This window comes from Ambystoma mexicanum, chromosome 3p, assembly GCF_040938575.1.
Source record: "Ambystoma mexicanum isolate Mex_15411 chromosome 3p, UKY_AmexF1_1, whole genome shotgun sequence".
NCBI lineage: Eukaryota > Metazoa > Chordata > Amphibia > Caudata > Ambystomatidae > Ambystoma > Ambystoma mexicanum.
Window position 1 is genome coordinate 266,829,940 of NC_090925.1, and position 26,550 is coordinate 266,856,489.

General features: G+C 46.7%; 1 protein-coding gene across 4 annotated transcripts in view; it reads right to left on the minus strand.

The window, feature by feature from the left end:
* The window catches only part of OGFR (opioid growth factor receptor), a 227,014-nt gene that overhangs the window by 144,351 nt on the left and 56,113 nt on the right, over positions 1-26,550 (minus strand). For 2 of the 4 annotated variants that reach the window (XM_069650775.1, XM_069650776.1), the window contains one exon: positions 7,122-7,200. In XM_069650775.1, coding sequence (XP_069506876.1) covers positions 7,122-7,200 — 79 coding nt within the window. The remainder of the gene's footprint in view (positions 1-7,121; positions 7,201-26,550) is intronic. The other 2 variants (XM_069650774.1, XM_069650773.1) reach the window with 1 other exon arrangement.

The following is a 26,550-nucleotide window of genomic DNA, read 5'->3' on the forward strand; positions in this document are numbered from 1 at the left end:
CATTCGAGCCTTGCTGTCACTTATCCAGCAGGGTGGCTGTCCTTGCTGGACAGTCAGCCAGCCAATCACGCCACAGTGCATTTGGGTCTCCTAGGAGGCTAAGCACATGGAATTTCGGGCACCGCTCTCACTTACTGCCCACCCCAGACACTCGTGCGCCAGAGGTGCGCAGAGACAAACACTAGAAGGACCTTTCCAAAAAGAAACAGCGAAAAAAGAAGACCAGGACCTGTTTAAACAAAGGGACTTAAGGCGCCATCTTGAAAAACATGGCCCCCGGTGATGTTTAGCTACTTGTGTCACGTTCGCAAAAAATCATGGTAGGTCATTGTAAAATCACTGCCACCATCCATTTTGATAGAAAAGGGTAGCATAGGACTGCTACATGAGTTTCTAGACACAGGGGATACTAGGTAGCCCCTCCAGCACTCTATAGGAAGATAGTGTGTGCTGGGTCTAGGAATTTAAAAAGACTAGTAAAGTCAATTTAACCTTACATTCTCTGGGAAACAGTAGTTTATCCCAGAGAAGGTATTTAAACCTTTTGGAAGTCTAGAAATACATCCCTGTGTCACTGCACCGAGGGTACTGGGTAACACACATGAAAAGATGATGCCTACGGAGTTGTCTAAAACTCCATAACCAAAAGAATTAAACACAGAAGTAACAAAATTAAGAAGTAGAGTCCCAAAGTTCGGCAAAAGAGCTGGGAGTCTCGAAGGTAGAGAGGAATTTGCACATTTTGAGAATTCTCCCTAACAGATATTAATTATTGTATGATGAATGGAGTTGATCACAATAATAGTTACTAAATAATGATTCTTATTCATTGTAGATTTGAATAAAAGAAAAAGGAATTGTATAGACAACTCCCGAAGAAGGGGAATTATACACCCCGAAACGTGCAGACAAGCATACAAAGATTGAACATAACAGAATATTGACTTGATTGGTCTAGTCATATCTGAGACTGTACTATATTCAATGTGTGAAATTGTCTATCTATGTTTGCGTAATTATTTGTGTGAAATTATTGATTTGAACTAATTACAAATAACAGATTATGTATCAGAATGTAATGGTCCCGATACCATATGATGAAGTACAAATATTTATTCTGTTTTTACAAAAATAGGAGTATGAACAGAATTATTTAATTCAATTTGATGTAATTAACTGCTTTAATTAAATCTACATCATTTCTTTGTCTACACAATAAATACCAATTGGGTGTGCAGGGGACAAGAGAGTTCCACAAGTTTGTTGACATCTGTTGTCTTATATAAGACATTATGCAGTACCCTGTGGGAGACTGCACCAGCCTTGTCCTCTTGGCAATAGTTAACCCAACCTTTAGTATAAGCATGTACTACCCAAGTTGGTAGAGTGACTGAGCAGCAAGGCTTATCTCAAGAGGGGTCACGTGAGCTGCAGGGTTATCACACAGATTTGCAGTGACAAGTATCCAAATAAAAACTTACTTTCAAGGTTTCTTGATTAAACAATGTATTAATGTAACAGTCAGTTGAATAAGCCTTCTTTAGAAGCAAGCAAATATGTTTAACACAAAAATATACTTCACAACTACACACTTTCAGTTTCAATAAATCAGTAGATGCCCATTTGGGATGGCACGCAGACACTTCCTACACCCTGAGGTGACAAATAACTAGGACACTGTGGTCATTGATATATCATTGGTACATTTAGAGCAATAGTGAGTTTAGTGTCAAAAGCAAAAGAGGAGGGAATAAAACAATGGTTAACAAATATTCTTAAACAGGTAAGTACTTTTTGAATTATTCGATTCAAAGTAACTCAACCCTTTCCTGGGGAATAGTTAAAGCATAAAGTCAGAGGTGAGAAGAGTCTTTCAGGGAGCCAGCGTTAATTGAGCAAAAGTCTAGGTGAACTGAAGCACTCTGGTAAGTAAAAGTCTTGCACAATGTTTTAGAACTCTTTGTAGAAAATGGAATCACTATAGGGCCACAGGCTGGGAGGCTTGTGAGGGGCAAAGCTGCAAGCAACACTGCAAAAGCAACCAAGACAAGTCTCAACTGAGAGCTAGCAAGACTACACATCAAGGGGTAAGTCCCCTTACTGTTACAGTACCTTTGGTTTGAAGAAATTGGTTGCAGCTGGCTTCTGTTCCTTTGTAGGTCTGCAGATCCTGTTGTTCCTGGGCCTCAGTCGTGGGGACAAGAGGGAGGACGCCTGGGGACTCCTGCACTACGAACTGAAGGTCGGCGGCAGCAATGGGCAAACTTCAAATCAGCGGCACTTCGCAGTTTCAGCTCCTCGCGGCTCTCAGAGACAGCACCACTGCGGTTCTTGGATACCTTTATGGACTTTCCTCTCATCTGGGGTCCAGCACTCTATGGAGGTGGCTCAGGCTTGGTCAGTCCTGCTTCATGAGAGTCCGGAGGATCTTCCTGGAGCTCGGATCCGACTTAAAAACAAGACACTCGATTCTGGTGTTCCTCTCCCTGGCAATCGGTTCCTGCAGCAGCAATGGAAGTACATCCAGACGAGTTCGCTTTGGGGTTGATTGGCCTCACCAGCCCAAGAGGAAAAGTCGTCTGTTGCAGGGCTTGTCTAGTTGAGGCGAATTCAGAGCTTCAGCAATGCAGCAGGGCTTCACCGGGCAAACCAACGGTCCAGGAGTTGCAGCAAGCATCTCTTCCAAGTTCTTCTTCTTCGGATTCCTTCATCCAGTGGTCGACTCTGCCTTGCAAGCAAAAAGCATTGCCTTTTATGCTGGTCTCTCCCTTTCATTCGCAGCCTAGCTGTCACTCACATAGCATGGTGGCTGTCCTGAAAGGACAGCCAGCCAGAAAATCACCTTTGGGTGCATTCCGGTAACCAAGGGGGTTAAGCACAGGGAGGTTCGGGCACCTCCTTCACTTCCTGCCCTGCCAGACACGCTGGAACCAGAGGTGGGCTTCACCAGCGAATCCCACCAAAGACAAAATGAACAAAGGGACCAAACCTGGTTTGAAGCGCAGAGAAAATCTCAAGAAGGACCTTTCCAAAAAGAAAGGGAGAAAAACGAAGACTGGGCCATTTTGACAAAATGGGCACCCATGGGTGCTTTACTGCAGCTGCAATTGCAGCCCGCGGTTGAAACACACAATGTTAGGAAAAAGTAAACCACTGTCACCAGCCATTAATGTTAGAAAGGGTAAAATGAAAAATGTTACATGAGAAACTAGACAAAGGGGATACTAAGTAACCCCTTCAGCACCCTATGGTAAGATATTGTGTGCTGAGTCTAGAAAGTTACAAAATGTAAGTGAAGTCAATTTCACTTTACCACAATTGGAAACAGTAACTTCATCAAGAGAGGGTATTTAAACATTTGGCAAATCTAAGAGACTTCCCTGTGTCACTGCACTGAAGGTGATGTGTGTCACAATGTAAAGATGATGCCTATGGAGTTTGTCAGACTCCAAAGTAAGAAACAATGTTCAAATCAAACCAAAACACCTGGGTCAGAGAGAAAAAGGGCTCCCTCAATCCAAGGTTAAAATTAAAAAGTCCCAAGGTTCAGCAAAAGAGCTAGGGGTCTCTAAGGAAGGAGGAATTAACCACTAAAATGAAAATTCTCCCTAACAGTGGGCCTCAGACTTATATGTATTATTCAAGTCCAACCTGGAAACTCGCTCTCATTGTACCCATTTACAAGAAGGGCAGTCGGTTAGAACCATTTAACTATAAGCTGATTGCCCTTCTAGATGTGGACTCTGAAAGAGTTACAAAGGTCGGTGGACTGCAATGGAATTCTAAAAGTCAATTAGGTGGGCTTTAGAGAAGGAGTTGGGACCTCATTCACTGGCGGTGCAATGAATTCGCTCCAACGGTCATCCTGGGAGATATCAGTTCCAGAGGTCCAGGTAGCAACAACTGATTTATCGTTAGCGTTCGATCGAGTCAACCGAGAGAGACTATGGTTGAAGCTGGCAGGCTGGTGCCTCCCGTGTGTTTTGTTCTCCGTTTTTTCCCCATCTACATACAAATTCCGCATTAAAGGCACATCTAAATAGTGACAGGGATTTAACTGGTGAGATTCCTACTGCCCGAGGCCTTTGCCATGTATGCATCCTCCTAGCTCCATTTCTTTTTAACATTTATCTAACTTGGGTGCATCTCTGGTGATGGCGTCATTTCTTCCTCCAACCATCAGCAGAGTAAAGATATTTTGAATGTTGTACGTGGACGTTATCTCGCTAGATTGTACAAGAGTGGGTCTCCATCCATTACTGGGTTCCTTTAAGCAATATTGCGCTATTAATATTGATTAATACAGCCAAACCCAAGACAATCTTAGCAAGTTGCAAGAGAAAAAGAGGTAGATGGTGGAGAAGCCAACAAAGTAATAAATGAATGCAATTATCTTGGCTTTACAATCTATGCAAATCCCTGCAAGATCGGTCTACTTAACAATTTATTTGAAAAGGCCAAACCTCTGATGGCGCAAAATGAGGAATTTTAATTACTGCTACAGGAAATTCACAGTGCGAACAATTTTAATGTTTTACATTGCTAAAGCCGTCCCGGCAATAACATATGGTCTTGAAATTCATCACTTACTTTTTGCAGAATATTTTACCTACTAAGAGGGCCTCTTTGGGAAAGCAACTTTATCTCTACCTAAATCACTCCCAATAGCCATGATTCGGTTTGAATTTTGGGCTGAAATCACTGGGAATGCTTGTTTGGTGGAAAATAATTTTGCTTTGCCTTAGGTTTGTGAAGCCACCGAGAAATTTGTTATTTGAGCAGTTTGAAACAACATAGTTGAATGTTTTGAATTGGCATTTGGCCAAATGTACTGGAAATTGAGGATCATGGGGTCTAGATAGCAGAAGTGTTCTAGAAAATCTGTTGGCGTTTAAGAATCATCTTTGGATCTTGGATTGATGGCAAACATGTGACAAGTTAGGAAATCTTAAAACACTATTCGGAACTCAGACTCACAAACAAAAAGCTAGTAACAGTGCACCTTATTTAACTCAATTTCTCTCAACAGTTTGGCAACACTATTTTAAGATTTAGATTAAATCTCTTGTTAACACGTGAAAACTGTTTAACGTAGAAGAGAGATAATTGCAATAATGATAACTGCCATTATTTTGGCAAAGAAGTAAAGACAATTAAACATCGGTTTATAATTGTGAAGCTCTTGCAACCCATTGTTTAAACTGTTTCGATTGGTATGTTAAAGATCTGAGCCTTTGGATTTCCTGTGGAGACAATTGATGGAGGCTATATCATCTCCATTATGCAAAGCCCTATTCCAATGTTTACATATGATGAAATTACTTAATGAGAATTAAAATAGAGTGTATCAATGAATTGTGATCTTATATGCCAGCAATGCTTTTTTATTCTATCTTTTTAATGGAGACCCAATGTTTCCAAGTGTTCTTTTTTTTAATGTTGGTTTTAAGAGATACATTGAAATATATGGTTATGACATTTTGGAAATATTTTAATTTCTTAAATGTGTAAAGTTTTTTTAATAAACCAAATAAAAAAATAGACCATCCAATCTTTTTGACCTTCAGCAGACTGTTACAACACCACTGGGCGAAGCAGAACACTTCGAGACTGCAAGACTTGCCTCAAGCCCAGGGATCGTATCTGTCCAGGACTGAAATCTCTGCACTGGCTCCCAGTGGCTGCGAGGATTAAGTTCCAAACCCTCTGCATTGTCCACAAGGCCTTCTGGAGACTGGGGCCGCAATACCTTCAACTCTCTCTTCCTAAATATCTTCCTTCTCGAGCGCTTCGCTCATCCGCCTCCAACTCCCACGGGGTCAGTCGTTTCTCCAAGCAACAAGTTGGTGGTAGATATCTCTTTGGCAGGGGCCTCCCTCTGGAACAGGCTTCCTGCCTCCCTGAAACTTGAGGAGAACCATCTCCGGTTCCGGCGGCACCTCAATACCTTCCTCTTTGCTTCTGCTTTCTCTCCCCCTCTCCCCTGCTGAATTCCTGGCCACCCTTTCTGATCTCGGGCCCAGGCCCTGCCAGTTGCACACCTGCACTGCCTCCCTGGCAACCCCTGCACCTGTGGACTGTTTTCTGTATCCCTACAGTCCCCCTACCAGCACTTATGTCTGCACTTACCTTGCACTTGCCACCATCTGGTAGTTTGTATTCATCATTTATTCTACTATCCTATGTACTGCACTTTCCACTCTCTCTTCCCCCACACACTTTTCCCTTTCCCCCTTCCCATGCACTTACACAATCTGAATGACACCTGGCTTAGTAAGATCGGTGTCTGTCTTCCCTTTGTTCCCCCTCCCTTGCCTAGTAGCACCTTGAAACACTTGTGGATAGCGCATTATAAATGCCATTTCATATCACTTTCATCCAGCTGTGACGATCCCAGCCTTCTTAACACAACTACTACCCTCCCCAACAAAGTAATGACTTTTGTATTTATGAGATTCCTATCACTTTTAAATTGAATCCCGTCCCTTCTTAATTCATGTGCATATGCTTTCTTTTCTGAAGGAGGAGTCCTGACATTTAAAAACAGCTTCTCCTTTGAAGAATTATCCTATGTGAATGTAGATCAGCCCCCAAAGTCTAGGCATTTAGTCTTCAGTTTAAAAGGGCTTCTCTACCAACTCCTGACAACATCACACTGTGGAAAGGGCTAAGAGAGTGGTGCTGATGGACGGCCTTCCTCATTACAGCATTATGCATAGGAGCATGCAGCAGAAAATGTTGGGAGATGTGCTCTGTATTTTTAAATCCAATTTGCATGATCCCTTACAAAAGCCACTTCCTTGTTTGCAAAATATAATCCATCACAGCTGTAGCCGAGAAATGATTATTTTCTATTTTAACAGCGGTTCTTAACCTCCCACACTATAACCAAAGATGCAACTTTCTAAGGAGGGGAGTCCCACTTTGAACAAGAATTCGCCTTTCAAATGTTTTTTGGGTCTAAATTCGAAAAAGGGTTCACAGAACATGACTTTAGTTACAGATAGCAATTAGACAATGGTTTCAAATCTTCAAATCTTGGGGGCAGGGGCCCCATGCATGCAGCTTTTGTCAATCTGGAGACACATGACAGACCCAATGCGTGAAGATCCCACAAATACCCTGAGCTCGCACCGGATATCCATGTCTGTAGTTCTGCATATCCTGGGCTGCACGCAGGTTGCGCTGGCGTGTGCTGCCCTGTGGGAAGAAGACATAAGAAGTCAATAATGCCAACTGGAATGTCAGGCAGAGAAGAGTGTTACATTAATCTGCAGGCGAGAGCCAAAACAAAAAAGGTATATTCACTACATGTTTGAATGAGCCTGATGTTGGAAGGTGACATTCAAAATACGCACCATAGACTATGGTGGAAGGGACAGTTAATCAAACAAGAAAGTGTGTTCCAGCAGGAAAAACAAGCTCCAACAGTGTGCGCTGTCTCAGTGTATAATAACTGAAGTAAGGATCACTCCTTGCTTGGTGCATTTGCTTACTGCCTAGTCCAGTTTCCTGGTGGTGGCTCTCTACCCAATGGCGGGCCATCGATTTATGTTGTTAAATAAGACGTAGTATTATGTCCTCATGGAAGCTCTTAAGTATATGGGAGCAGAAACACTCTATGCTGGACATCCAGCATGTATGTACAAAAAGAATTTCACATGTTTATTATTACTTTATTTCACAAACTTAAAAGATTCTAAAATAACAATTTCTGGATACAACCAATTCTTACATAGGCAATGGTACATCAAAAAGTCTAAGTTCAGAATCAGAAGTAGAGGGAAATAGAAAAAAAGAAAGTTGAAAAGGTCTGAAACAAATATAGCTGGTATTTGGAGCCCGACATACATTTTGAGAAATTGTCCCGATTTCTTTATCATTCCGCTAGTGGGTAGGACTCAATGTCTTTTGAATCTACTCGGGGTCTGTGGTGGAAGGAGACATTTAAATATGTTACACACTAAAACCACAACACCTAGCCTTGTTGTAGGATTTGCATGCATTTTACAAGAGGCTTAATTCCAGCGCCTATGTAAGATGTTGAGCTTGACAAAATGTGCATTTAGCACAGCTTCTATGTAGAGTTATTGCTTCTTATGGTCTCTGTCCCTGATGTAGATTTCTCTTTAGCACCCCTTCATCACCTAAACGTTTTGCTAAAATCAGAAATACACCCCCCTATTGCAAAGGCACCCTACAGAGGGACTGCCTCTGCTATGTGTATTCACTCCCATCTACTCTTATCTGTGAGAAGTAATATCCCAAATGTTCAATAAATACAAATAAAATGACTGAAGCATGCAGGTTACACACAGCTTTAATTAACTCTGGCTTCCTGACGAACACAAGAGAATCCCATGTCCTTTCTGACCCTCACGTTCAGGAGGAGATGCAGAGTTCATTTAATACCATGTTGAAATTCTTTCATTTCCAAATTCGTTTCTTGATCATTGACCAAGCGCTATTTCACGAAAAGCCAGACAGGATGCAGATTAGTCTGTGTTCTGACCTCAGCCCTCGGAAACTACCTTTCGTTAGAGATGCAGGTATTGGTAAATGTCTGGAGAAATATGAAAAGAGGTCTCTTTCCTCAGTAATCCCTTGGGTTTATAGTGACATTTCAAACGTCACATTTTCGAAATGTCATTTTGTCGACACAAAAATGGCTAAAAAAAATCAAATGTTTTTCTTTTTTCTTTTCTTTTTTTTTTTAATGGGGAGGGTCCACCCCAACCCCCCCGTTTTTCTTTTTTATTGACACTTTTTTTTACCAACGAAACAGAAAATAAAATATAAAAAATACAAAATAATACATTCTGAATTTTTTTCCAGCATTTTTGTTTAGACAAATGGCATTTCGAAAATTTGTTTCGAAAATTTAACTGGGTACCAATCCCTTGCAAGTACTGTTCACCACAAGCCACATTCAGCAGCCATCTAAGGCACATGAATCTGTGTTATTGCATTTGGTCCCCCCCCTCTAGCCCTTTATCTAGGTTCTTCCCTCTGTCCAGATAACTCGCTTCAAGGTGACGTGCTTTCTGCTGTATGATGTAACATAGGCCCTTTTCCTCTTCTAGACACTTGACTCTAGATTGTTGCAGTGCTGTGTGGCTGTAGTTGGTGTTGTGCTCTGCAGTTGGTGTTGTGCTCTGCAGTTCCTCCCTCTCTCTGCACTCTCCCTCAATGGTGCTCTCAATCTCCCCTTTCTTCTCTAATTGCTATTCTATCAACCAGCTTATCCCTCTGTCGAAGCCTGGAAGAAAAAGGTTCAAGAAGGATCCACTGGTCGACAATCCAGGCCTGCCGATTGCTGACACATATGTCAACGCATCTTCCAGGCAGACTTTCACCAACATCCTCTTTGTTGTTTCTTCTCTGGGCCTCTGGATTTCCCTTGTGGTCTCTGTGCTCTCCCCTTTCTCTTCCTCTCCCGTTAATGGCAGCATCTGTTGGGAGGTACTCTTGGCATCCTTCCTGTCCTCTAGGGTCATCATTAATGTCTACCTAAATGGCACGGTCACGGTCCAGGACTCTTAGCCCAACCTCACCCTACTTGATAGGAGTCTTCCATCTCTCATCAACTTCCTCCTTTCCTGCCACTCCGCTTTCGGCCACCCCTCTGTGTGTACCACACTCCTGTACCCCTCCTCGGAAGACATTCAAAAGTGGCACCCTACTCCACTTAGCTATCCTCAACTCTCGCTCTGTCGTCAAACACTCCTCTGACATCTGCCACCTCCTTGAAGACCTCGACTTTGATGTTCTCACTCTCACCGATAAGTGGTTCACGGCCAGCTCTGTCACGAGTTTCGACACACTCCTCCTTGAAGATTACAAGATCCTCTCCAAGCCCAGGCATAACCGGCCAGGGGGCGGAGTGGCCCTGATCTTCCCTGAGTGAGTCCCTGCTACTATCACACCCACTCAGGCCTACTCCCCTTTCAAGCCTTGTCTGCAGGCTTGGTGTCTCGCCTGGCCTAATGGGTGGACATCACCTCTTCTCTCCTGGCCTCCTCCTCCAAGCTTCCCCTCCTTGGAGACTTAATATTCACCTCGTCTCCCCTGATGCGGCCTCTGGGCTCTTCTGCAACCTCTGACTCTCTTTCCCTCTCTATTCTTCCCTCAGGTCCGACACACTGTGCCGGACACCCTCTCATCTTTTTCAGACATCTCCAACCCTCTCATTACTTGTTGCTCCCATGGTCTGATCATGCTCTCCTGTTCCCTCACCTTGACCTCCTGGGTCCTCCGGCTAAGCCCCTGCCCGCACTGCCAGCCTCCTCCTCCTCCGTCATTTGACCTATGAAGCGAGTGCCAGTTGCCGCCACCTTCACTCTGCCTCCTACTCCAGTCATTGACTCTCTCTCTCTCTGACACAGCCCTTACTAACCTTCAACTCTGCATCTCCAAAACTCTGCACATCCTAGCCACTGTCACGAAGATACGCATGAAACCTGCCTCCAAGTGCAACTCTTGGTATGACTCAGACCTGGACCCTCTGAAACCCAAGTGCAGAGCGGAAGTGAGAGGCTTCCAGCAAATCCTCAGACAAACTGGCCTGCCAACTGCTCCAAAGGCAATACACATTCTCCATCTGCTCAATGAAGAGGACCTATATCTTAGCCTGCATCTCTGCGGCCACGAAACAACACAGCTGAACTTTTCAAAATCACCAACCTTTCTGCAGTCTCCACTTCCCCCCTCTGCACTTCTCTGGCTGCTCAACTCAGGAGATCTTGTCCTCACTCTCCTCTACTCCACACACTTCTCTCTCACCCTCTCTCAGGCCTCCCTTGCCACCCCGCCCCATCATCTCGCCTCCTACTCTCTCTTTTTCTCCCATAACACCTGATGAGGTTTATAGACCAGTCCGCTCTATGAAAATCTCATCCAAACAGGGGTTCCCCTGCTCCTCCAGAACGATCAAGGACAACATTCACTTTCTTGCTACAGCCTTGGCCGATTTCTGAAATCACTCTTTGCCACTGGATTTTTCCCCTCACTCCTCAAGCACTCCCTTGTGCACCCTCTCCTCAAAAAGCCTTCTGCTGACCCTTCCTGTCCAGCAAACTAGCGCCCTATCTCCATTACACGTTTCCTGGGCAAACTTTTGGAGAAGCTGGCCATCTCCAGCTTATCCACCACACTGAATCCATTTGGTTGTCTCCAGGATCACCAGTCTGGCTTCAGAGCTGTCAGAGGCACGGAAACTGCTCTCCTGAACACCAGTGAGGACTTGCTGTCTAATCTCGATTCCGACTCTCCTTCCATCCTTCTTGACCTTTCCTCTGCCTTTGAAATGGTCAATCATGCCACCCTGATAAATCGGCTCTGTGATACCCTTGGCATCACAGACCTAGCTGTGGACTGATTGACCTCCTTCCTCTCGGACCGACCTTCCCAAGTTCAACTGGGTCCTTTTCTCTCCACCATCTCACTCTCCAACTGCGGTATCCCTCAGGGCTCTATCCTCTCGCCCTGTCTTTTCAACATCTTCCTCGCCCCTGTAGCCCATTTCATCTCCACCTTCTCTCCCAACTTCCAGTCTTATGCGGATGACACGCAGCTCTCCTCCAAGCTTCCCTCCGATGCCCTCTTCTCTTCCTCGCTCTAACCTGACTGCCCGTCTGCTATTCAGGCATGGTGCACTGCGAAAGATCTCTGCCTTAATGCCGGTAAAACAGAGATCCTTCTCATTGGGATTCTGCTCTCTCTTTCCCTCTCACACTATGTCTGTCCTCTATGGGCCCCCTCACCCCAAATCCTCCTGTGAGGCAAAACAACTTGGGGTCATCTTTGACTCCATCTACCACTACCACCATCTAGCTTCTTACCACCCTGCCTGGACTATGCATCCACTCTGCCCCATAACAAAATGCTATTTGGTCTAAACACCACACCTAAAGTCTTGCATCGACCAAAAGCCTCTCCTCTCAACAACATAACTTCATACACCATTGACCACCCTGATACTACTAATGGCCTACCACACCAAGCACGTACACCTACTGCATCCTGTAGCCAGCCTTGCCCCACACTCTACAGAAACCATAGACTGAGCTCTAGATTTATACGACAACACCCCACCCCCACCACCCAGGAAACTACAACAGCAGCCACCACAGCCACTCATTCAGCCTCACATGCTTCTGAAACCAGCTCGAGACTATCCAATGGTAAACAAAACAATACTCATCGTCTATAAAAGCTGCCCTCATCAATGGCAGATCCTTACAGGCACATGCTTTAGATATCGCAGATCTCATAACATCACATGACCTCGACTTCATTGCGATTATAGAGACCTGGCTGCACACAACTTCAGGCCCCTCACTTGCTCTTGCCATTCCGGATAACTATTCGATTATCCGTGCAGATAGAGATGCCAATATCGCCAAAGGAGGAGGCATTGCATTTATACACAAGACTTCAATAGGTCTGAGAAATATCACTAATCTTCCCTTGCCCTCAGCAGAACTTTTATCTGTCAAACTATCCACGTCACCCACATCCACCATCACTCTGCATCTTGTTTATCGCCCACCAGGTCCAACCACTACCTTTGAAAACGACATCTCACGCCTACTATCCTCCAACACCAAGAACAAGTCACAAGTCATTATCCTCCGATTTTAACCTCGGCCTACATGACTCTAATGATCAGAAAGCTTGTGCCCTTAAGGACACTATGACTGAACTAGGGTTCTCCCACCGCCTCTCTGCACCTACCCATAATAAAGGTAGAATCCTCGACTGGATAGATGACCTTAACTGCAACATCGACACCCTTTCAAACACTCCCTGCGCCTGGACCGAGCATCATCTCATTCGGTTCAACATCAAAGAAACCATTGCATCCACTCCTCAAACTATTCAAGCACCAGCCATGATGACCAGGAACAAACGAAATCTAACCATAAACAAACTCATCCCATTGTTGCAGCCAATTACCAATCCCACCATGACCACCTCAGACCCCACAGTTCTAGTTGATCTATATAATCAAACCACTCTCAAGGCGATTAACACATTAGCGCCTATGAAATTACGCAAATCTAAACCACGCATCCACCTCAATATCTGGTACACTCCACATCTCAAGTCTCTTAGAAAAATGTAAAAAGATCATCCAAATCACTATGGAAAAACACCCCTTCTTCAGTCAATAAAGGCAACTTTGCCACAGCCTCCTTTAACTACAAAACAGCTATAACCCAAGCTAAAAAAAGACAACTACAATGACCGCATCTCCAAAGCTGAGTCCAACACCAAGGCACTCTAACATCCTAAAAGAGTGAGAATCTCCTGCCCCACCCTCCCCAACACGTGCATCAAAGACACCCAATGGTGTACCATGGTGTACCAATATACAGAATGCACTCCAAGACAAAATTACTATGCTCCAAAACAAAATACTAATGAAGAAATCCCTTGTATCCAATACTGACCCCACTCTGAACTCACTCCTCGACCAGTAACATACAGCCCCAATTACATTTCTCACCACTCTCCATCAAAGAGGTTGAAACCATTAGCCTGAAACTTAAACCGTCTAGTTGTCAGGGAGATGCATGCCCCGCCCATCTTGTCAAGGAAGCTGCAAAGGAATTAACCCCTTCATTACATCAGTTATTAACGCTTCATTCAATTCCAGCATAGTACCTAACTTGAAAGATGCTTGGGTACTTTTAAAAAAAACCTTCCCTAGACCCAAACAATCCAGCCTACTACAGACCCATTACGACGGTTCCATTTTTGTAAAAATACTTGACCAAGCTGCATATCTGCATATACAACAATACCTTGAATCCAATAACTTATTAGGACTAAGGCGGGGGCGTGGCTTGGACGCCATGTGAAAGGACGTGCCTGAACGGGAGCTCCCGCTGATCCGAACATTATCCGGCTGAATCCGCGCAACGGCCGCTACGATGTGGCATAGACGGTGATGACTGTAAATGCGAGGCTCGGCTGCACATGTGGATGCATTCTCATACGGGATTGTGCAGCGCTTGTGTACTCAGGAGCCGCGTGAAGTTTTGGGGCCGGAGCTTCGCCGGCAGACAAAATGGCTGCCGTCGCTTGATGTTGGGACAAAGGATCGGGGACCGGGATTCTGGAGGCGATTCCCTCAGTTCACGTTCAGCGCGATCCAGCGAGAGCAAGCCTGACTGGAGGTAGCTGAAACTGTGTGGCGACGGGGGGACATAGTGCCCCCAGGCCTGGGGCCTAAGCGAGATCGAAGGGACGCTCCTGATCGAAGATATGTCGAGCAAGCTCCTGAGGGCGAAGAATAAACAGCCCACGCTCGACGAATTTGCCAAGACATCGCCTGGCACCGAGGGGACCAGGAGCAAAGAGAAGGCCCAGCCCAAGGAGATGGCCGCAGGAGGAACGAACCAGGAGGTCCTGGCAGCGATCGCTGATCTGAAGGCGACATGGGAGACCAAACTCCAACTTGCGGTGGCCGAACTGAAAACTGCGATGGAACTTCAGGTCGGGGCGGTACAGGAGGATGTGAACCTCCTGAGGCAAGATGTGCGAACCCTGGCCGAGCGCACAGAGACCCTGGAGAAGGAGATGGGCCCGACTGTGGCGGAATGCACCGCGCACAAACGAGAGATCCATGCCCTGGTGCAGAGGGTAGGCAACTTGGAAAGCAGGGCTGAAGAGGCAGAAGGTCGGGCCCGCAGAAACAACATCCGGATTGTGGGCCTACCGGAGGGAGCTGAGGGCCAGAATCCCACAGATTTTATCGAGACTTTGCTGCTGCAGGAGATCACCGGAGGTGCCCTAACGCAGGGATTTGCAGTGGAGAGGGCACATAGGGCCCTGATCAGAAGGCCACCGCCGGGTAATCCGCCCAGGCCCGTGATCGCCAAGATCCTCAACTACAAAGACCGGGAGAAGATTCTGGAACATTTTCGTAAAGGGGGCACCATACGGCGAGGGGAGGCAACTATCACTGCTTACCCCGACTACACTCTACAAGTGCAGCGCAGTCGGATGAACTTTGGGGCGGTCAAAAGGCGCCTGCGGACGGCCGGTTTTAAGTATATGTTACTCTACCCAGCCAAACTTAAGGTCTTCTTCAAGGCTAAGACGCTGTTTTTCGACACCCCTGAGGAGGCCATGGAATGGCTCGATGCGCAGAACTGCCCTCAGGAGCCTGATGAGCAGATGGCGGACGGAGCAGGGAGAGTTAAGTGAAACAGTGGGCCAGGCGGACTTTGAACATTTGGACTGGAATATAGTCTTTGCCACTTTGTGATGGGGATGCACTTTTTAACTGTTTTGAACATGGTCCGCGAGCGCGGATATAAATGTGTAGGGGGCATCCGAGGGACGTTTTATTCGTACCCCAGTGTGTGGTTAGGTTAGTCACTGTGTGGGGTGTGACACCCTGTCGGGTTCTCTACACGGGCTTCCGAAGAGAACCGAACACGGGGATGCCTGAGATCCAGGGATGGAGCTGGGCAGTTGGTTGGGTTAGGGGGGTGGGGGGTGTTAGTTGTTATGTGAGCCTGGGGAAGAAACTGAGAAGGGATGTAGTCGGGACTGGGGGGAGGCGATCAGACCAGAGGGGGAAGTGGGAGCTACGGATAAATCATGGGAGACCTTAAGGTATTGACATGGAATGTTAGAGGGTTGAATAGCTACCTGAAGCGTAATAAGGTCATGTTGTATTTGAAGAGGCAGAGGATAGACGTGGCCTTGTTACAGGAGACGCATTTGACACGGGATAAACTTGAAATGGTGCGGAGAAAATGGAGGGGGACAGTGGTTGGATCCACATTCTCTGCGTATGCCAGGGGTGTGCTGGTTTGGGTTGCACCACATGTCCCGTTCAAGCTCTTGGGGGAGGTTGTGGAGTCGGACGGGCGGCTGGCCATGGTTCGGGGGATTGTGGAAGGTAGAGTTGTCTGTATCATAAACACTTATGCGCCCAACCAGGACACAGCGACTTACTTTAAGACACTGTGCGCGAGACTCGGTGAAGGGATGGGGAGCACAGTAATCTGGGGTGGAGACTTTAATTGTGTGCTTAACCCCAGGGAGGACAGGTCGGATGACAAAATGGTTAGGCCCAGCCCAGCGGCCAAGGTGTTGCAGTCGCTGCTAACGGATCTAGGCCTGGTAGATGTGTAGAGAGCGAGACACCCAGGTGGGAGGCAGTATTCGCACTATTCGGCTCCGCACCAACTGCACACGAGGCTCGACTACTTTTTTGCCACTCCAGACATTCTTACGGAGTGTGAACAGATTGACTACAGGGCGAGGGTCCTCTCGGACCACTCGCCCCTAATCATGCATTGGCGGCTGCGCCCCCCACGTGCACGGATCCCAACATGGCGCCTTCGGGCGGAGGCGCTACGGGATCCGGTATTCAAGGAGGACATGAGGGAGGAGATAGTCGCGTACTTTGAGTCGAATACAGGGAGTGTCAAGTCGGCTGGTACTTTGTGGGAGGCTTTTAAGGTGGTGATGAGGGGAGCTGCTATCGCGAAGTCCAAGGGATTAATGGGCGGAATCCTGACCGACCTGCGAGAGGCCGAGATCGAGCTGGAAAAAGAATTGGAGAAGGGTGGGACCGATATGGAAGTAGTTACTGAGCTGCAGCAGCGGTGCTCTGGGCATTGGGACAGACTTTGTAACCTGAATTATACGAAGTACATTGAGAGGTTGCATGCGGGTGGGGACAAGACAGGCAGGCTCCTCGCTTGGCTATATAAGAGCGAAACCCCTAGGGCTCCGATCCGATCGGTCATCACCGAAGGGGGTGCGGAGATCGATACGCAAGAAGGGGTAAATGGGGCATTCGCAGAATACTACCAAACATTGTATGAAGATCGGGAAGGGGAGAGCCGAGAGGAGATAGATGAAGTACTCGGGGATATAGGCCTGCCCAGAATCAGCGATGAAGAGCGAGAGGAGATGGATGCTCCGATCACTCTGGAAGAGCTCAGAGAGATAGTGCGACAGCTGCCCACTTGCAAGGCCCCGGGGGCGGACGGGTTCCCCAGCGAGTTTTATAAGGCGTATGGGGAGGAGGTACTCCCACCCATGCTGGACATGTTTAATGAGGCGTTTGAGCTGGGACAGCTACCAGAATCACTCAGGGAAGCGGTCATAGTGCCACTCCCCAAGCACAATACACCGGGACACGGTTGCGGCTCCTATCGACCCTTGTCGATGCTGAACCAGGACAGCAAGATCCTAACAGCTGTCTTGGCGGCTAGAATGAGGAGAGTGATAGGCAAGCTGATTCACCCTGACCAGACGGGCTATGTCCCGGACAGGAACATTACCCACAACCATAGACGCCTACACAGAGTGGTCGAATGGGGATGTAGCAAAGACGGCGAAATGGCGATAGTGGCGCTGGATGCGGTCAAGGCGTTCGACTCTGTTCGTTGGCCGTGGCTGTTGGCGGCATTGGATCACTTCGGAATGGGGCCAGGGTACAGGAGGTGGGCCGAATTATTATATAGCGCGCCTCTAGCCAGAGTTCGTACGGGGGCAGTAGTGTCGGATAGGTGGCAGTTAGGTAGAGGCACCAGGCAGGGATGTCCTTGGTCCCCAATGTTGTACATCCTGGCCCTTGAGCCCTTGGCAATTTACCTCCGGCAACAGTATGACCCGGTGGGCATAGAGGTGGGGGGGGAGAGCCATCTGATATCCCTGTATGCCGACGATATGCTGTTGTACCTCCAATACCCTGAAGAGAACTTGCAATATGTCTTGGAGGTGATGGAGAGGTTTGCTTGGCTTTCTGGCATAGCGGTCAACCCTCGGAAATCCACTCTGTTCCCGCTGGGCGGCTATGTGGGGATAGCGGCTGAGAGGTTGCCAGTATTGCGAATCCCATGGGCGACAAGCACCTTTCGGTACCTTGGCATAGACGTATACCACACGACCGGGGAGGAACACAGGCACAATACTGAATTGGCAGTGGGGAGGATCGAGAAGTGCATGAGGTTTTGGGAGAAACTACCCTTAGCGATGATGGGCCGGGGTGCTATGCTTAAGATGGTCGTGCTACCTAGGCTGCTGCATTATTTCAATAACATCCCATACATGATACCCAAGGGGTTTTTTGCTAGACTACATAGGGTATGTAGAGATTTCTTATGGCAGGGCACGCGTAACAGGGTCGCATTGTGGAAATTGCAGAAGGCTTATGAGAAAGGCGGCGTGAGGCTGCCGAACTTTGAGGCCTACTACGTGGCAGCGCAGCTGCAGTACGTGGCCAAGTGGCTTTCGGACGACGAAACCCCGGAACATAGACTGTTGGGTAAGGACTGCTCCCCCTTCTACCTGCGAGAGATTATTTGGGTATCCAGCACATGGATGAGGGGGCGTCCTAAGATGCTAGCGTTGGGCAGGAACATGTGGCGAAGAGCCTGCCGGATGATGGGGGATCCCCTGCCGTGCATGCCGCAGCTGCCGCTGGTGGCCTTGGCAAGGGAAGACGGACAGCTTAGGGCCATCCTGCGAACATACTGGGAGTCAGTGGGGCTGGTCACTTTGGGTGACATTTGGCAGGATGGGGCCTTGGCGGAGTTCGCAGATCTAGAGGCGGGGGCGGGGCTGCATGCGGGGCAATACATGACGTTCCACAGAGTGGTCAGGGAGGTCCGGAGCACTTGGCCCGAGACCGTATTGGCTGACGAGCCGGATGCAACGCTGGAGATTATGTATGACGCATCCGAGGGCGGGCATGAGGTCTCCAGGCTGTACGAGATGCTGATGGCAAAGGTTGGGAAGGATTTGGGGTACCTGAGGTTGGAATGGGAAACAGAGATGGGGGCCCCGATGGCGGATGGGCAGTGGGAGCGCGCCCTGGGGTACCACAAAAAAGTATCGAGGAATGCCAGGTTTAAACAGATACAACTATATATTACGCATAGGGCATACATGACCCCCCTGAGAATTTCCAGATTTCGAGACGCTGGGCGCCAGGCGTGTCCCAAGTGTAACACAGAGAACGCTGATATGATTCACATGTTCTGGGCCTGCCCTGTGATTGCAACCTACTGGAGTGAAGTGGCGCAGAAGCTGGCAGGGAGGGGCATTGTACTTAAGATAGATTCGGCCTGGGCCTGTTTGCTTGGAGGGTATCCCAGGGCGCGCAAGCTTCGGCACGTGGAGAAGCTTAAAGATTTGGCTTATGTACTTGCCAAACGCAGAATAGCCATGGGATGGAAGAATTGTCAGAGGCCACGGGTGGAGGTATGGTGGCGTGACCTCCAGAAATGGGCTGCCGCCGAGACGACAGCATGGTGGGAGGCCAGCAGGGCGGGAGGGGAGGAAGAGGTGAGCTCCCTCACGGCATGGAAGGTGCTATTGGCTGAACTGTTTAGTACGGGGTCGACCTCGGCTGGATCTGAGAGCGACGGAACCCCACCACACGGAACGGACAATGATGGTGGACACCCTACAGGCTCATAGGGGGGAGGGAAGGGGATTGTTAAGTTAATTCTGTTCTGTTTTTTCTTTCTTCTCTTTTTCATATCTGTTGTTTGGCCTTTGTTGTGGCTTGATGTGTTCTATTTATGTTCTGTTGCACTGTGTGGTTGTTATAAAATAAAATACATTTTAAAAAAAAAAAAAAAAACTTATTAGGACTAAGGCAATCTGGATTCAGACCCAGACATGAAACTGAAACTGCCCTGATCGACATTAAGACCCAAATCCCTGAAAGACAAAGAGAAAAATTGGCATTGCTTTTCTTACTTGACCTATCTGCAGATTTTGATTTGGTGAAGCATAAAATCTTGTGTAAACACTTTTCATCAGCTGCGCACTTCTCAGACCAAGCCAATGCCTGGATTGAGTCTTTCCTCAACAACAAATCCATGAGGGTCTTTGCACCCTCTGCTACACTGACCCCTGTCACCTGTGGGGGGCCCCAAGGTTCTTGTGTGTCCCCTACTCTCTACAATGTATTTAATAAGCCACTTTTTGATGAGCTTGACTATCTGGGTGTCACCTACACCAATTACGTCGACAACACCCATTACTGGTGATTACATTGCGGACAGTGGGACTCTCATCATACAAGCCAGGATGGCGAAGAGTTGCTCCTCCTTGGCTCGCCTGCCAACCTGAATAACTTGACAAGTCATTCTCCTCCTTCAACATTGACGGCAACAAAGTCGCCAATGTGGTGAAAACATTAGGAATCTACAGACTCTGCACGAACACTAACTAGACAAACTAACGCATTGGCCTCCTCATCCGCCTACACCTGTAAGCTTATCACAGCTTATCACAGCTTGCTGACCTTACCTGTACCCCAGCCAACTGCATCACAATAGAGCCTTAGTCCTCTCTAAGTTAGATTATTGCAACGCACTATACCTTGGCACATCTCATCAAAACCTCAATAACATGCAAGTTCTGCAAAACAATGCCAAACGAGTAGCTCTAAATATCCAAAGAAATCCTCACATTTCTGAAACTAGACTATCGCTAAAATGGCTCAACATCAACCGAAGAATAGTTTACAAAACCCTGTCCCATACTGCATGCAACCAGGCACCCTTTTACCTGGCCAACACTATCTCCCACCACACATTGTCACAGCCTATCAGAACTGCCATGAGGCACTGTGTCAACATACTTCGATATAGGCAATAACGTGCAGGCGGGGCTAGTTTCCCTGTCCTCGCAGCCAGAAAATGGAACGCCCTCCCTCCTTAAGAGAGGACCCGTCCGATCACTTATTCCGGAAAAAGACCAAAGCTTGGCTCCACGAGCAAGAATCTATATCCAATGTTTAAGCTTGTCCCGACACTAATTTCCTTGCAAATACCTTGTAAATTTGTGTAAATTTGATGTATAAACTTACATTTGTTCTATTTGCTGCTCATATTTTGTATGTTTGTAAATACTACTTTCATTGCTATTATTCCTCATAAATGGCTGCATTCTCGCAGCATGTAAGTTTAGCGCCCAGTTGCCCAAGGGCTCAGTGTGTCTATAAATAAATAAACTAACTAAACTAACCAACTCCTCTCTCCCCACATCACAAACCTTCCAAGAAGGCCCACTTTTAGCTGCACCTCCTCAGAGGCATTCTCCCTTCCCTCACCTTTCCCCAGAAACTGTCTCCAGAGCTCTGGTCCTCTCCAGGCAAGACTACTGCAACAACCTCTTCCTCAATCTGCCCAACTCCTCCCTTCGACCCCTTCAACTAATCCAGAACAGGACTGCAAGACTTATCATTGGCCTCAAGCACAGGGACAGCATCTCTCCAGCTCTAAAATCTCTCCACCGGTGGCTGTGAGAATAAAGTTCAAGAACCTCTGCATCATCCACAACGCTTTCTGGGGTGTGGGTCCCCGCCACATATACCTCCCTGCTAGCTCTAACTCTCTGCAGATCAGATGATTTTCCAAGAGGAGAGCAGGGGGGTGGTGGGGGGCATGGGGTAGATCTCGCTCTTCCGCAGGTGCCTCCCTCTGGAATGGCCTCCCTGCCCCTCTCAGACTTGAGCAGGATCTCCATACCTTCCGGAAGCTTCTCACTGCCTTCTTTTCTCTTCTTCCTTTCCTCTCCTCCTTCCCTGCTAATTCCCCCCCCCTTCTGCTTCTTGACTGGCTGCCTGGTTCCTTCCGAGTCTTACAGAGCAACAGGCCCCCCGTAGTCCAATCTACCCCTGCAATTGGTCTGGACTGACTCCCCCCCTCCCCCATGCTCCCAACCTGTGCTTGCCCTTCCCAGCCCCTCCCCCTGCACTATCCTGGCTGGTCCTGCACCCTTGTAGCCCTTCCAGCCCCTTCCCTCGTGGACCATTCTTCCCCTGCACGCTCTGCTTTCCCCCCTCGCTCTGCCCGCCTGGCCCCTGCTTTTCTCCCTGGCCCTTCTGCCCCCCTCTCCTCTGCACATCTCTTTACTGCACTTGCATGATTCGAATGTCACAAAGCCTAGTAGGTTTGTGTATAGGTTCATTATAAATACCCAATAAATAAAAAAGACAAATAAAAAGAATCTAGCACAAGAAGATTGGCCAGGGGTCACCATGCATGTACAAATGAAAAATACATTTTTAAAAAAGCAGGTCATTGTTCCTAATATATTTGAACACCTTTGTATAGGTACATTTTTTTTTTAGAAATATCCACCAATTGGTATATTTAAGCTCATCTCTTCAGTCTTATTTGCTCTTATATCAGGCCCTCTGAAGTGCCAGTGCACTAGGCCATTGGCATGAACCTACGTGGTCCACTGCAGCACATCACAGTTTAAAAAAACAGACCGGAGTGACAAAACAACAAATATGTTTTACTTGTGCAACTTATGAAACACAGAAAGAAACACACTTTGCGCTCCCGAGCTTTCATGTTCAGTGGCAGTTTACGTAAAGATAGCAGGGATGGGGAAATTGCCTATACCCAAGCCTCTGTATGTCATAGATCATCAGGTCAACAATGATCGAAAGACCCATTGCTCATATGAGGTTTTATGTCCATCAAGCGGTCCTCCTGCAAACAATTTGATCGACCCATTGACCTGTAGAGTTTTTGTCTATTTCCATGAGCTCTGCAAACAGGCAGTCCCATGGTCTGCGAGTTCTTGTCTATATAATGATCTCTGCATGTAATCAATAGGCCGATCCATGGTCTTCAAGATATATATATATATATATCACCGTAATCGTATTTCTAATGCTTGTATCTGCTTAGATCGACATGCTATGCATAGGCAGACATCCAGTCGTTGTCGCAGAGTATTACATTATTTATTTTCAAAACTCGAAAAGGGACGTCGACAGGGTGTGTTGGTAATACTATCCGTAGTGTGACGTCAACTGTACCCATGGCCCTTCGCGCATCAAGGTCCCTCAGATTGTTTTGTTTCTAACATGAGGTAGCATGAATTGTAGCCCGAGTACAGATGTAATAAAACGGATAAGAAGGATAAAGCCAGAAAACATCTATGCATCTTCTACCCCAAGAGGGAAGGAAGGGTGTGAGTGTGTGAATCTAAGCAGATAAAAGCATCAGAAATACGATTACGGCGAGTAATGTATCCCCTCTGAGGCTTGTGGATCTGCTTACATCACATGCTGTGCATAAACTAGCAAGCAGTATCTGGAGAAGGAGGTGGGTTGTGAGAAGGTACGGCAGAAAATAGATGTTTTACCACTGCTTGTCCCAACTGTCAATCTGCTTTAGAATGTGTGTCAATGCAGTAATGCAGAGTAAAGGTATGCATTGAACTCCATGTAGCTGATGTCTAGATGGACGTTTGCAATCAATGCCAAAGTAGCTTGTGTACCTCTGGTAGAGCAAGCTCTTGGTGTGAAAGCCAGGGTTTTCTTTGATAGGGAATAGCAGGGCAGTATGTATTTCACTATCCATCTGGAGATGTCATTCTTTGAAATGTGATCACCCTCCCTGTTAGGTACTATGGAGACAAACAGTTCATCTGTTTTTCATAGTGTTTTTTTTTGTTTACATAGTACAAAACTGCCCTCCTTACATCTAGTGGATGGATTTTGAAAGAAAGCGGGTAGCTCAACGGATTGGTTAACATGGAACTTGGATATAAATTTAGGTGAAAACCTAGGGTGTGATCAAAGTATCCTTGTTGATAACCAAGAAAGGGTCTTGCACGGACAATGCTTGTAGCTCACTAACCAGTCTTATTGAGGTGATGGCTACTAGGAAAGCTGTCTTGTACGTTAGGTGTTTGTGGCTGGATTTGTGCATAGGCTCGAAAGGTGGACCCATGAGCTTTGAGAGTACAACATTAAAATCCCAACCTCTAGGCTGGTTGGAAATAGGGGGTGGGAGGATAAAGTCTCTTTACTCCCTCCATGAAAGCCTTAACAGAGACTTTCCACCAGGACACCTTGTTTTGCGAAGTGGTGTACATGAACAGAGCTGCTAGGTGAACCTTGATGTAGTTAAATACTAGGCCAAAGTCTAGTAAGTGGTGCATGTAGTGATGAATGTGTGATGAGGTACATTCAATAGGGTTTTACATCTTTTGATAAGCACTATATTACAAATCTTTTCCATTTGTAGAAGTAGCACTGCCTGGTGTTAAGTTTGTATGCCTCCTTGAGGATATCCATACACCTTTGAGGTCATTTCTAGTGTCCAAACTCTACGACTTCCGGAGCCAGACTGTCAAGTTCATAGAGCGAGGTTGTGGGTGGAGTGTTGTCCTCTGAACAGCGGAGTCAGCCACAGGTTGGTCATGGTGATTCAGAGATTGATTGTATGATGTAGGCGTCATCATAATCTTCATCGTAATACTGGTCTGTGTCCTATAGGTACCCGTGGTCTGCTAGTGAAACAGGATCTTGAGCGCCTGAAGTGTCAATCTAATAGAGACCCTGGGAATTGTCCTGAAGTCCTGGGCTGAGCAGTGTTTAGTCATAGATTTTTGGCCACAGGTCAGTCTTTAGCTGCCTCCCCTTGTGAAGGCCCTTGGAGGTTGGAAAGTTGATCAGGGTGACTATCTAAGAAGTCTACGAAGCATGACATTCTTCACAATATTTTGACAAATCTTTCAGGAGTCCATTGGGTGGAGCTTGGAAAACCTGTGGAACATGGCTAGAGATACTCTCCGATGTAGAGGGTTGTTTATAATGCATGGCCCCTGAAAGGGTGTCACTAGAGAGAGAGGGCTCCTTAGACTTTGAAATATGGGATTTAGAGATGGGCGTAGAAGATTTTGAATATTTAGACATCTGTTTTGGGGACCCGTCATGTGGCGAACACGATGGCCCAAAGTACCAGGATTTTTCGGACCTACCCCTAGACATAGCATGTGGCTTAACAGTCGACAAAGCAATTGACTATTGGCCGGGGGTGTGTGTTTTGTGTGGCGTGCAGTGTGGGTGCCTGAGACACCAGGTGTGGTTCTCATAGCATAACCGCCAGCCTGCTTGACGGAGTCACTTAAGATGACATCGCCATCGCTGCACGCTCCCTACACGTCCATAGCGGCTTTGGCCTGCATGGCGTGATGAGCCCAGCACTTAGTCTTACAGTCCTTTAGTGTATTGGGCTGAAAAAATTAGCAAAACTTGCAATTCTTTTTGGGGTGGTAACTGGGAAGACAGAGGTTACACACCTTGTACAAGTACTTCCAGGCAAACTTCCTGTTACAGGAAGGGAAACATTTAAACGGTGCGTTTTCCATAAGACGGAAAAGGAAGAAAAGGGAAATATGCATCCTCTAAGGAAAGAAAGTTATGACCTCCACCCACTTTCTTTTCTGTGAAGGGCCAAGGCCCGTTGAGGCCTAAGTAATCCACGGTCAAAATTTGTTGCGACGGTCCAAGTAGTCGTCGTCGACGATGAATCTGTCCTTGAAAGCCATTACCGAAGATTTTACGGTGGTACAGCCGTCGAAAGGATAGAAAGAAATTTAACTTTTAGAACTTCTACAATCAAAAGGGGTTAGCCATGAAGAAGGAATTCTGCAACTCGCACCCGACTATGATGGCGGAAAAAAAACAATATGAGGGACCTCAACGTGTGAAGGACCATTGGTACAGTGGATGGTACACTAGGGATAGTATTACTGACATGCCCAGTCGATGTCCCTTTGAGTTTCGAAAACAAATAATATAATACTGCGCGACTACCACTAGATACAGGCTTATGCATAGCATGTGATTCAAGCAGATCCACAAGCCTCAGAAATTCCCCCCTTCCCCATGTGCTTCCTCCAGTTTCCGCTCCTTCCAGCTCCTAGCACCCCTGCACTGGAATGCCTTACCTCTCTCAATCCGCTCCATACCTACCCTTTCCTCCTTCCGCTCTTCCTTGAAATTTCTCCTTCTCCATTCCCCGCCATGAAACCTTCCCCACCTCTCATTCTCTACCCTTCCCTTCCCTTGAATCTTCCCTATGACCCTCTCTTCCTTCCCCCTTACACCCCTCATTTTCACCCTATTCCCCTCCTGTTTGTTCCCTCCTCCTTCCTTCCTCACCCCTTCCCCCAAAGATTAATTGCTCTACTTACTGTTTTTATTGGTTCGATTCATGATTGTAAATTGCTTCTACTGTTACAATGTAAAGCGCTTTGGATGAAAGCGCTATATAAACAAAATAAATACAAATACTAATATATATATTGAGCAAAGCATGGAAACAACAATGGGAAGATCCATTGTCCATATGAGGTATTGTCCATATTATGGGTTTAGCAAGTATACATTGCTAGGGATGGATTGTCATGTCGGTTGTATTCTATATCATAAACTCTGAATGTAAACATGGACAGAGAGGGCCTATGTGAGTTCTACCGGTGTAAACAATTATTAACAGATCTGTTGTTAATGAGGTAAAAAATGAAACAGTGTTATTGTACATGTGAGTTCTTGTGTTCATCTACATACCCTTGTGTTAAGAATGATAGTCTGGTGCATTGTCCATGCAAAGCATTGTGCACAACATCACCATATCATGTAAACATTTGGAAAGGAGAAAGCGTTCACATAGGGTGTTTATACATCACGCACATTTTCTGTAAGCAAGCAGTAGACTCATTGCGCATGTGAAGTTGTGTGTGCAT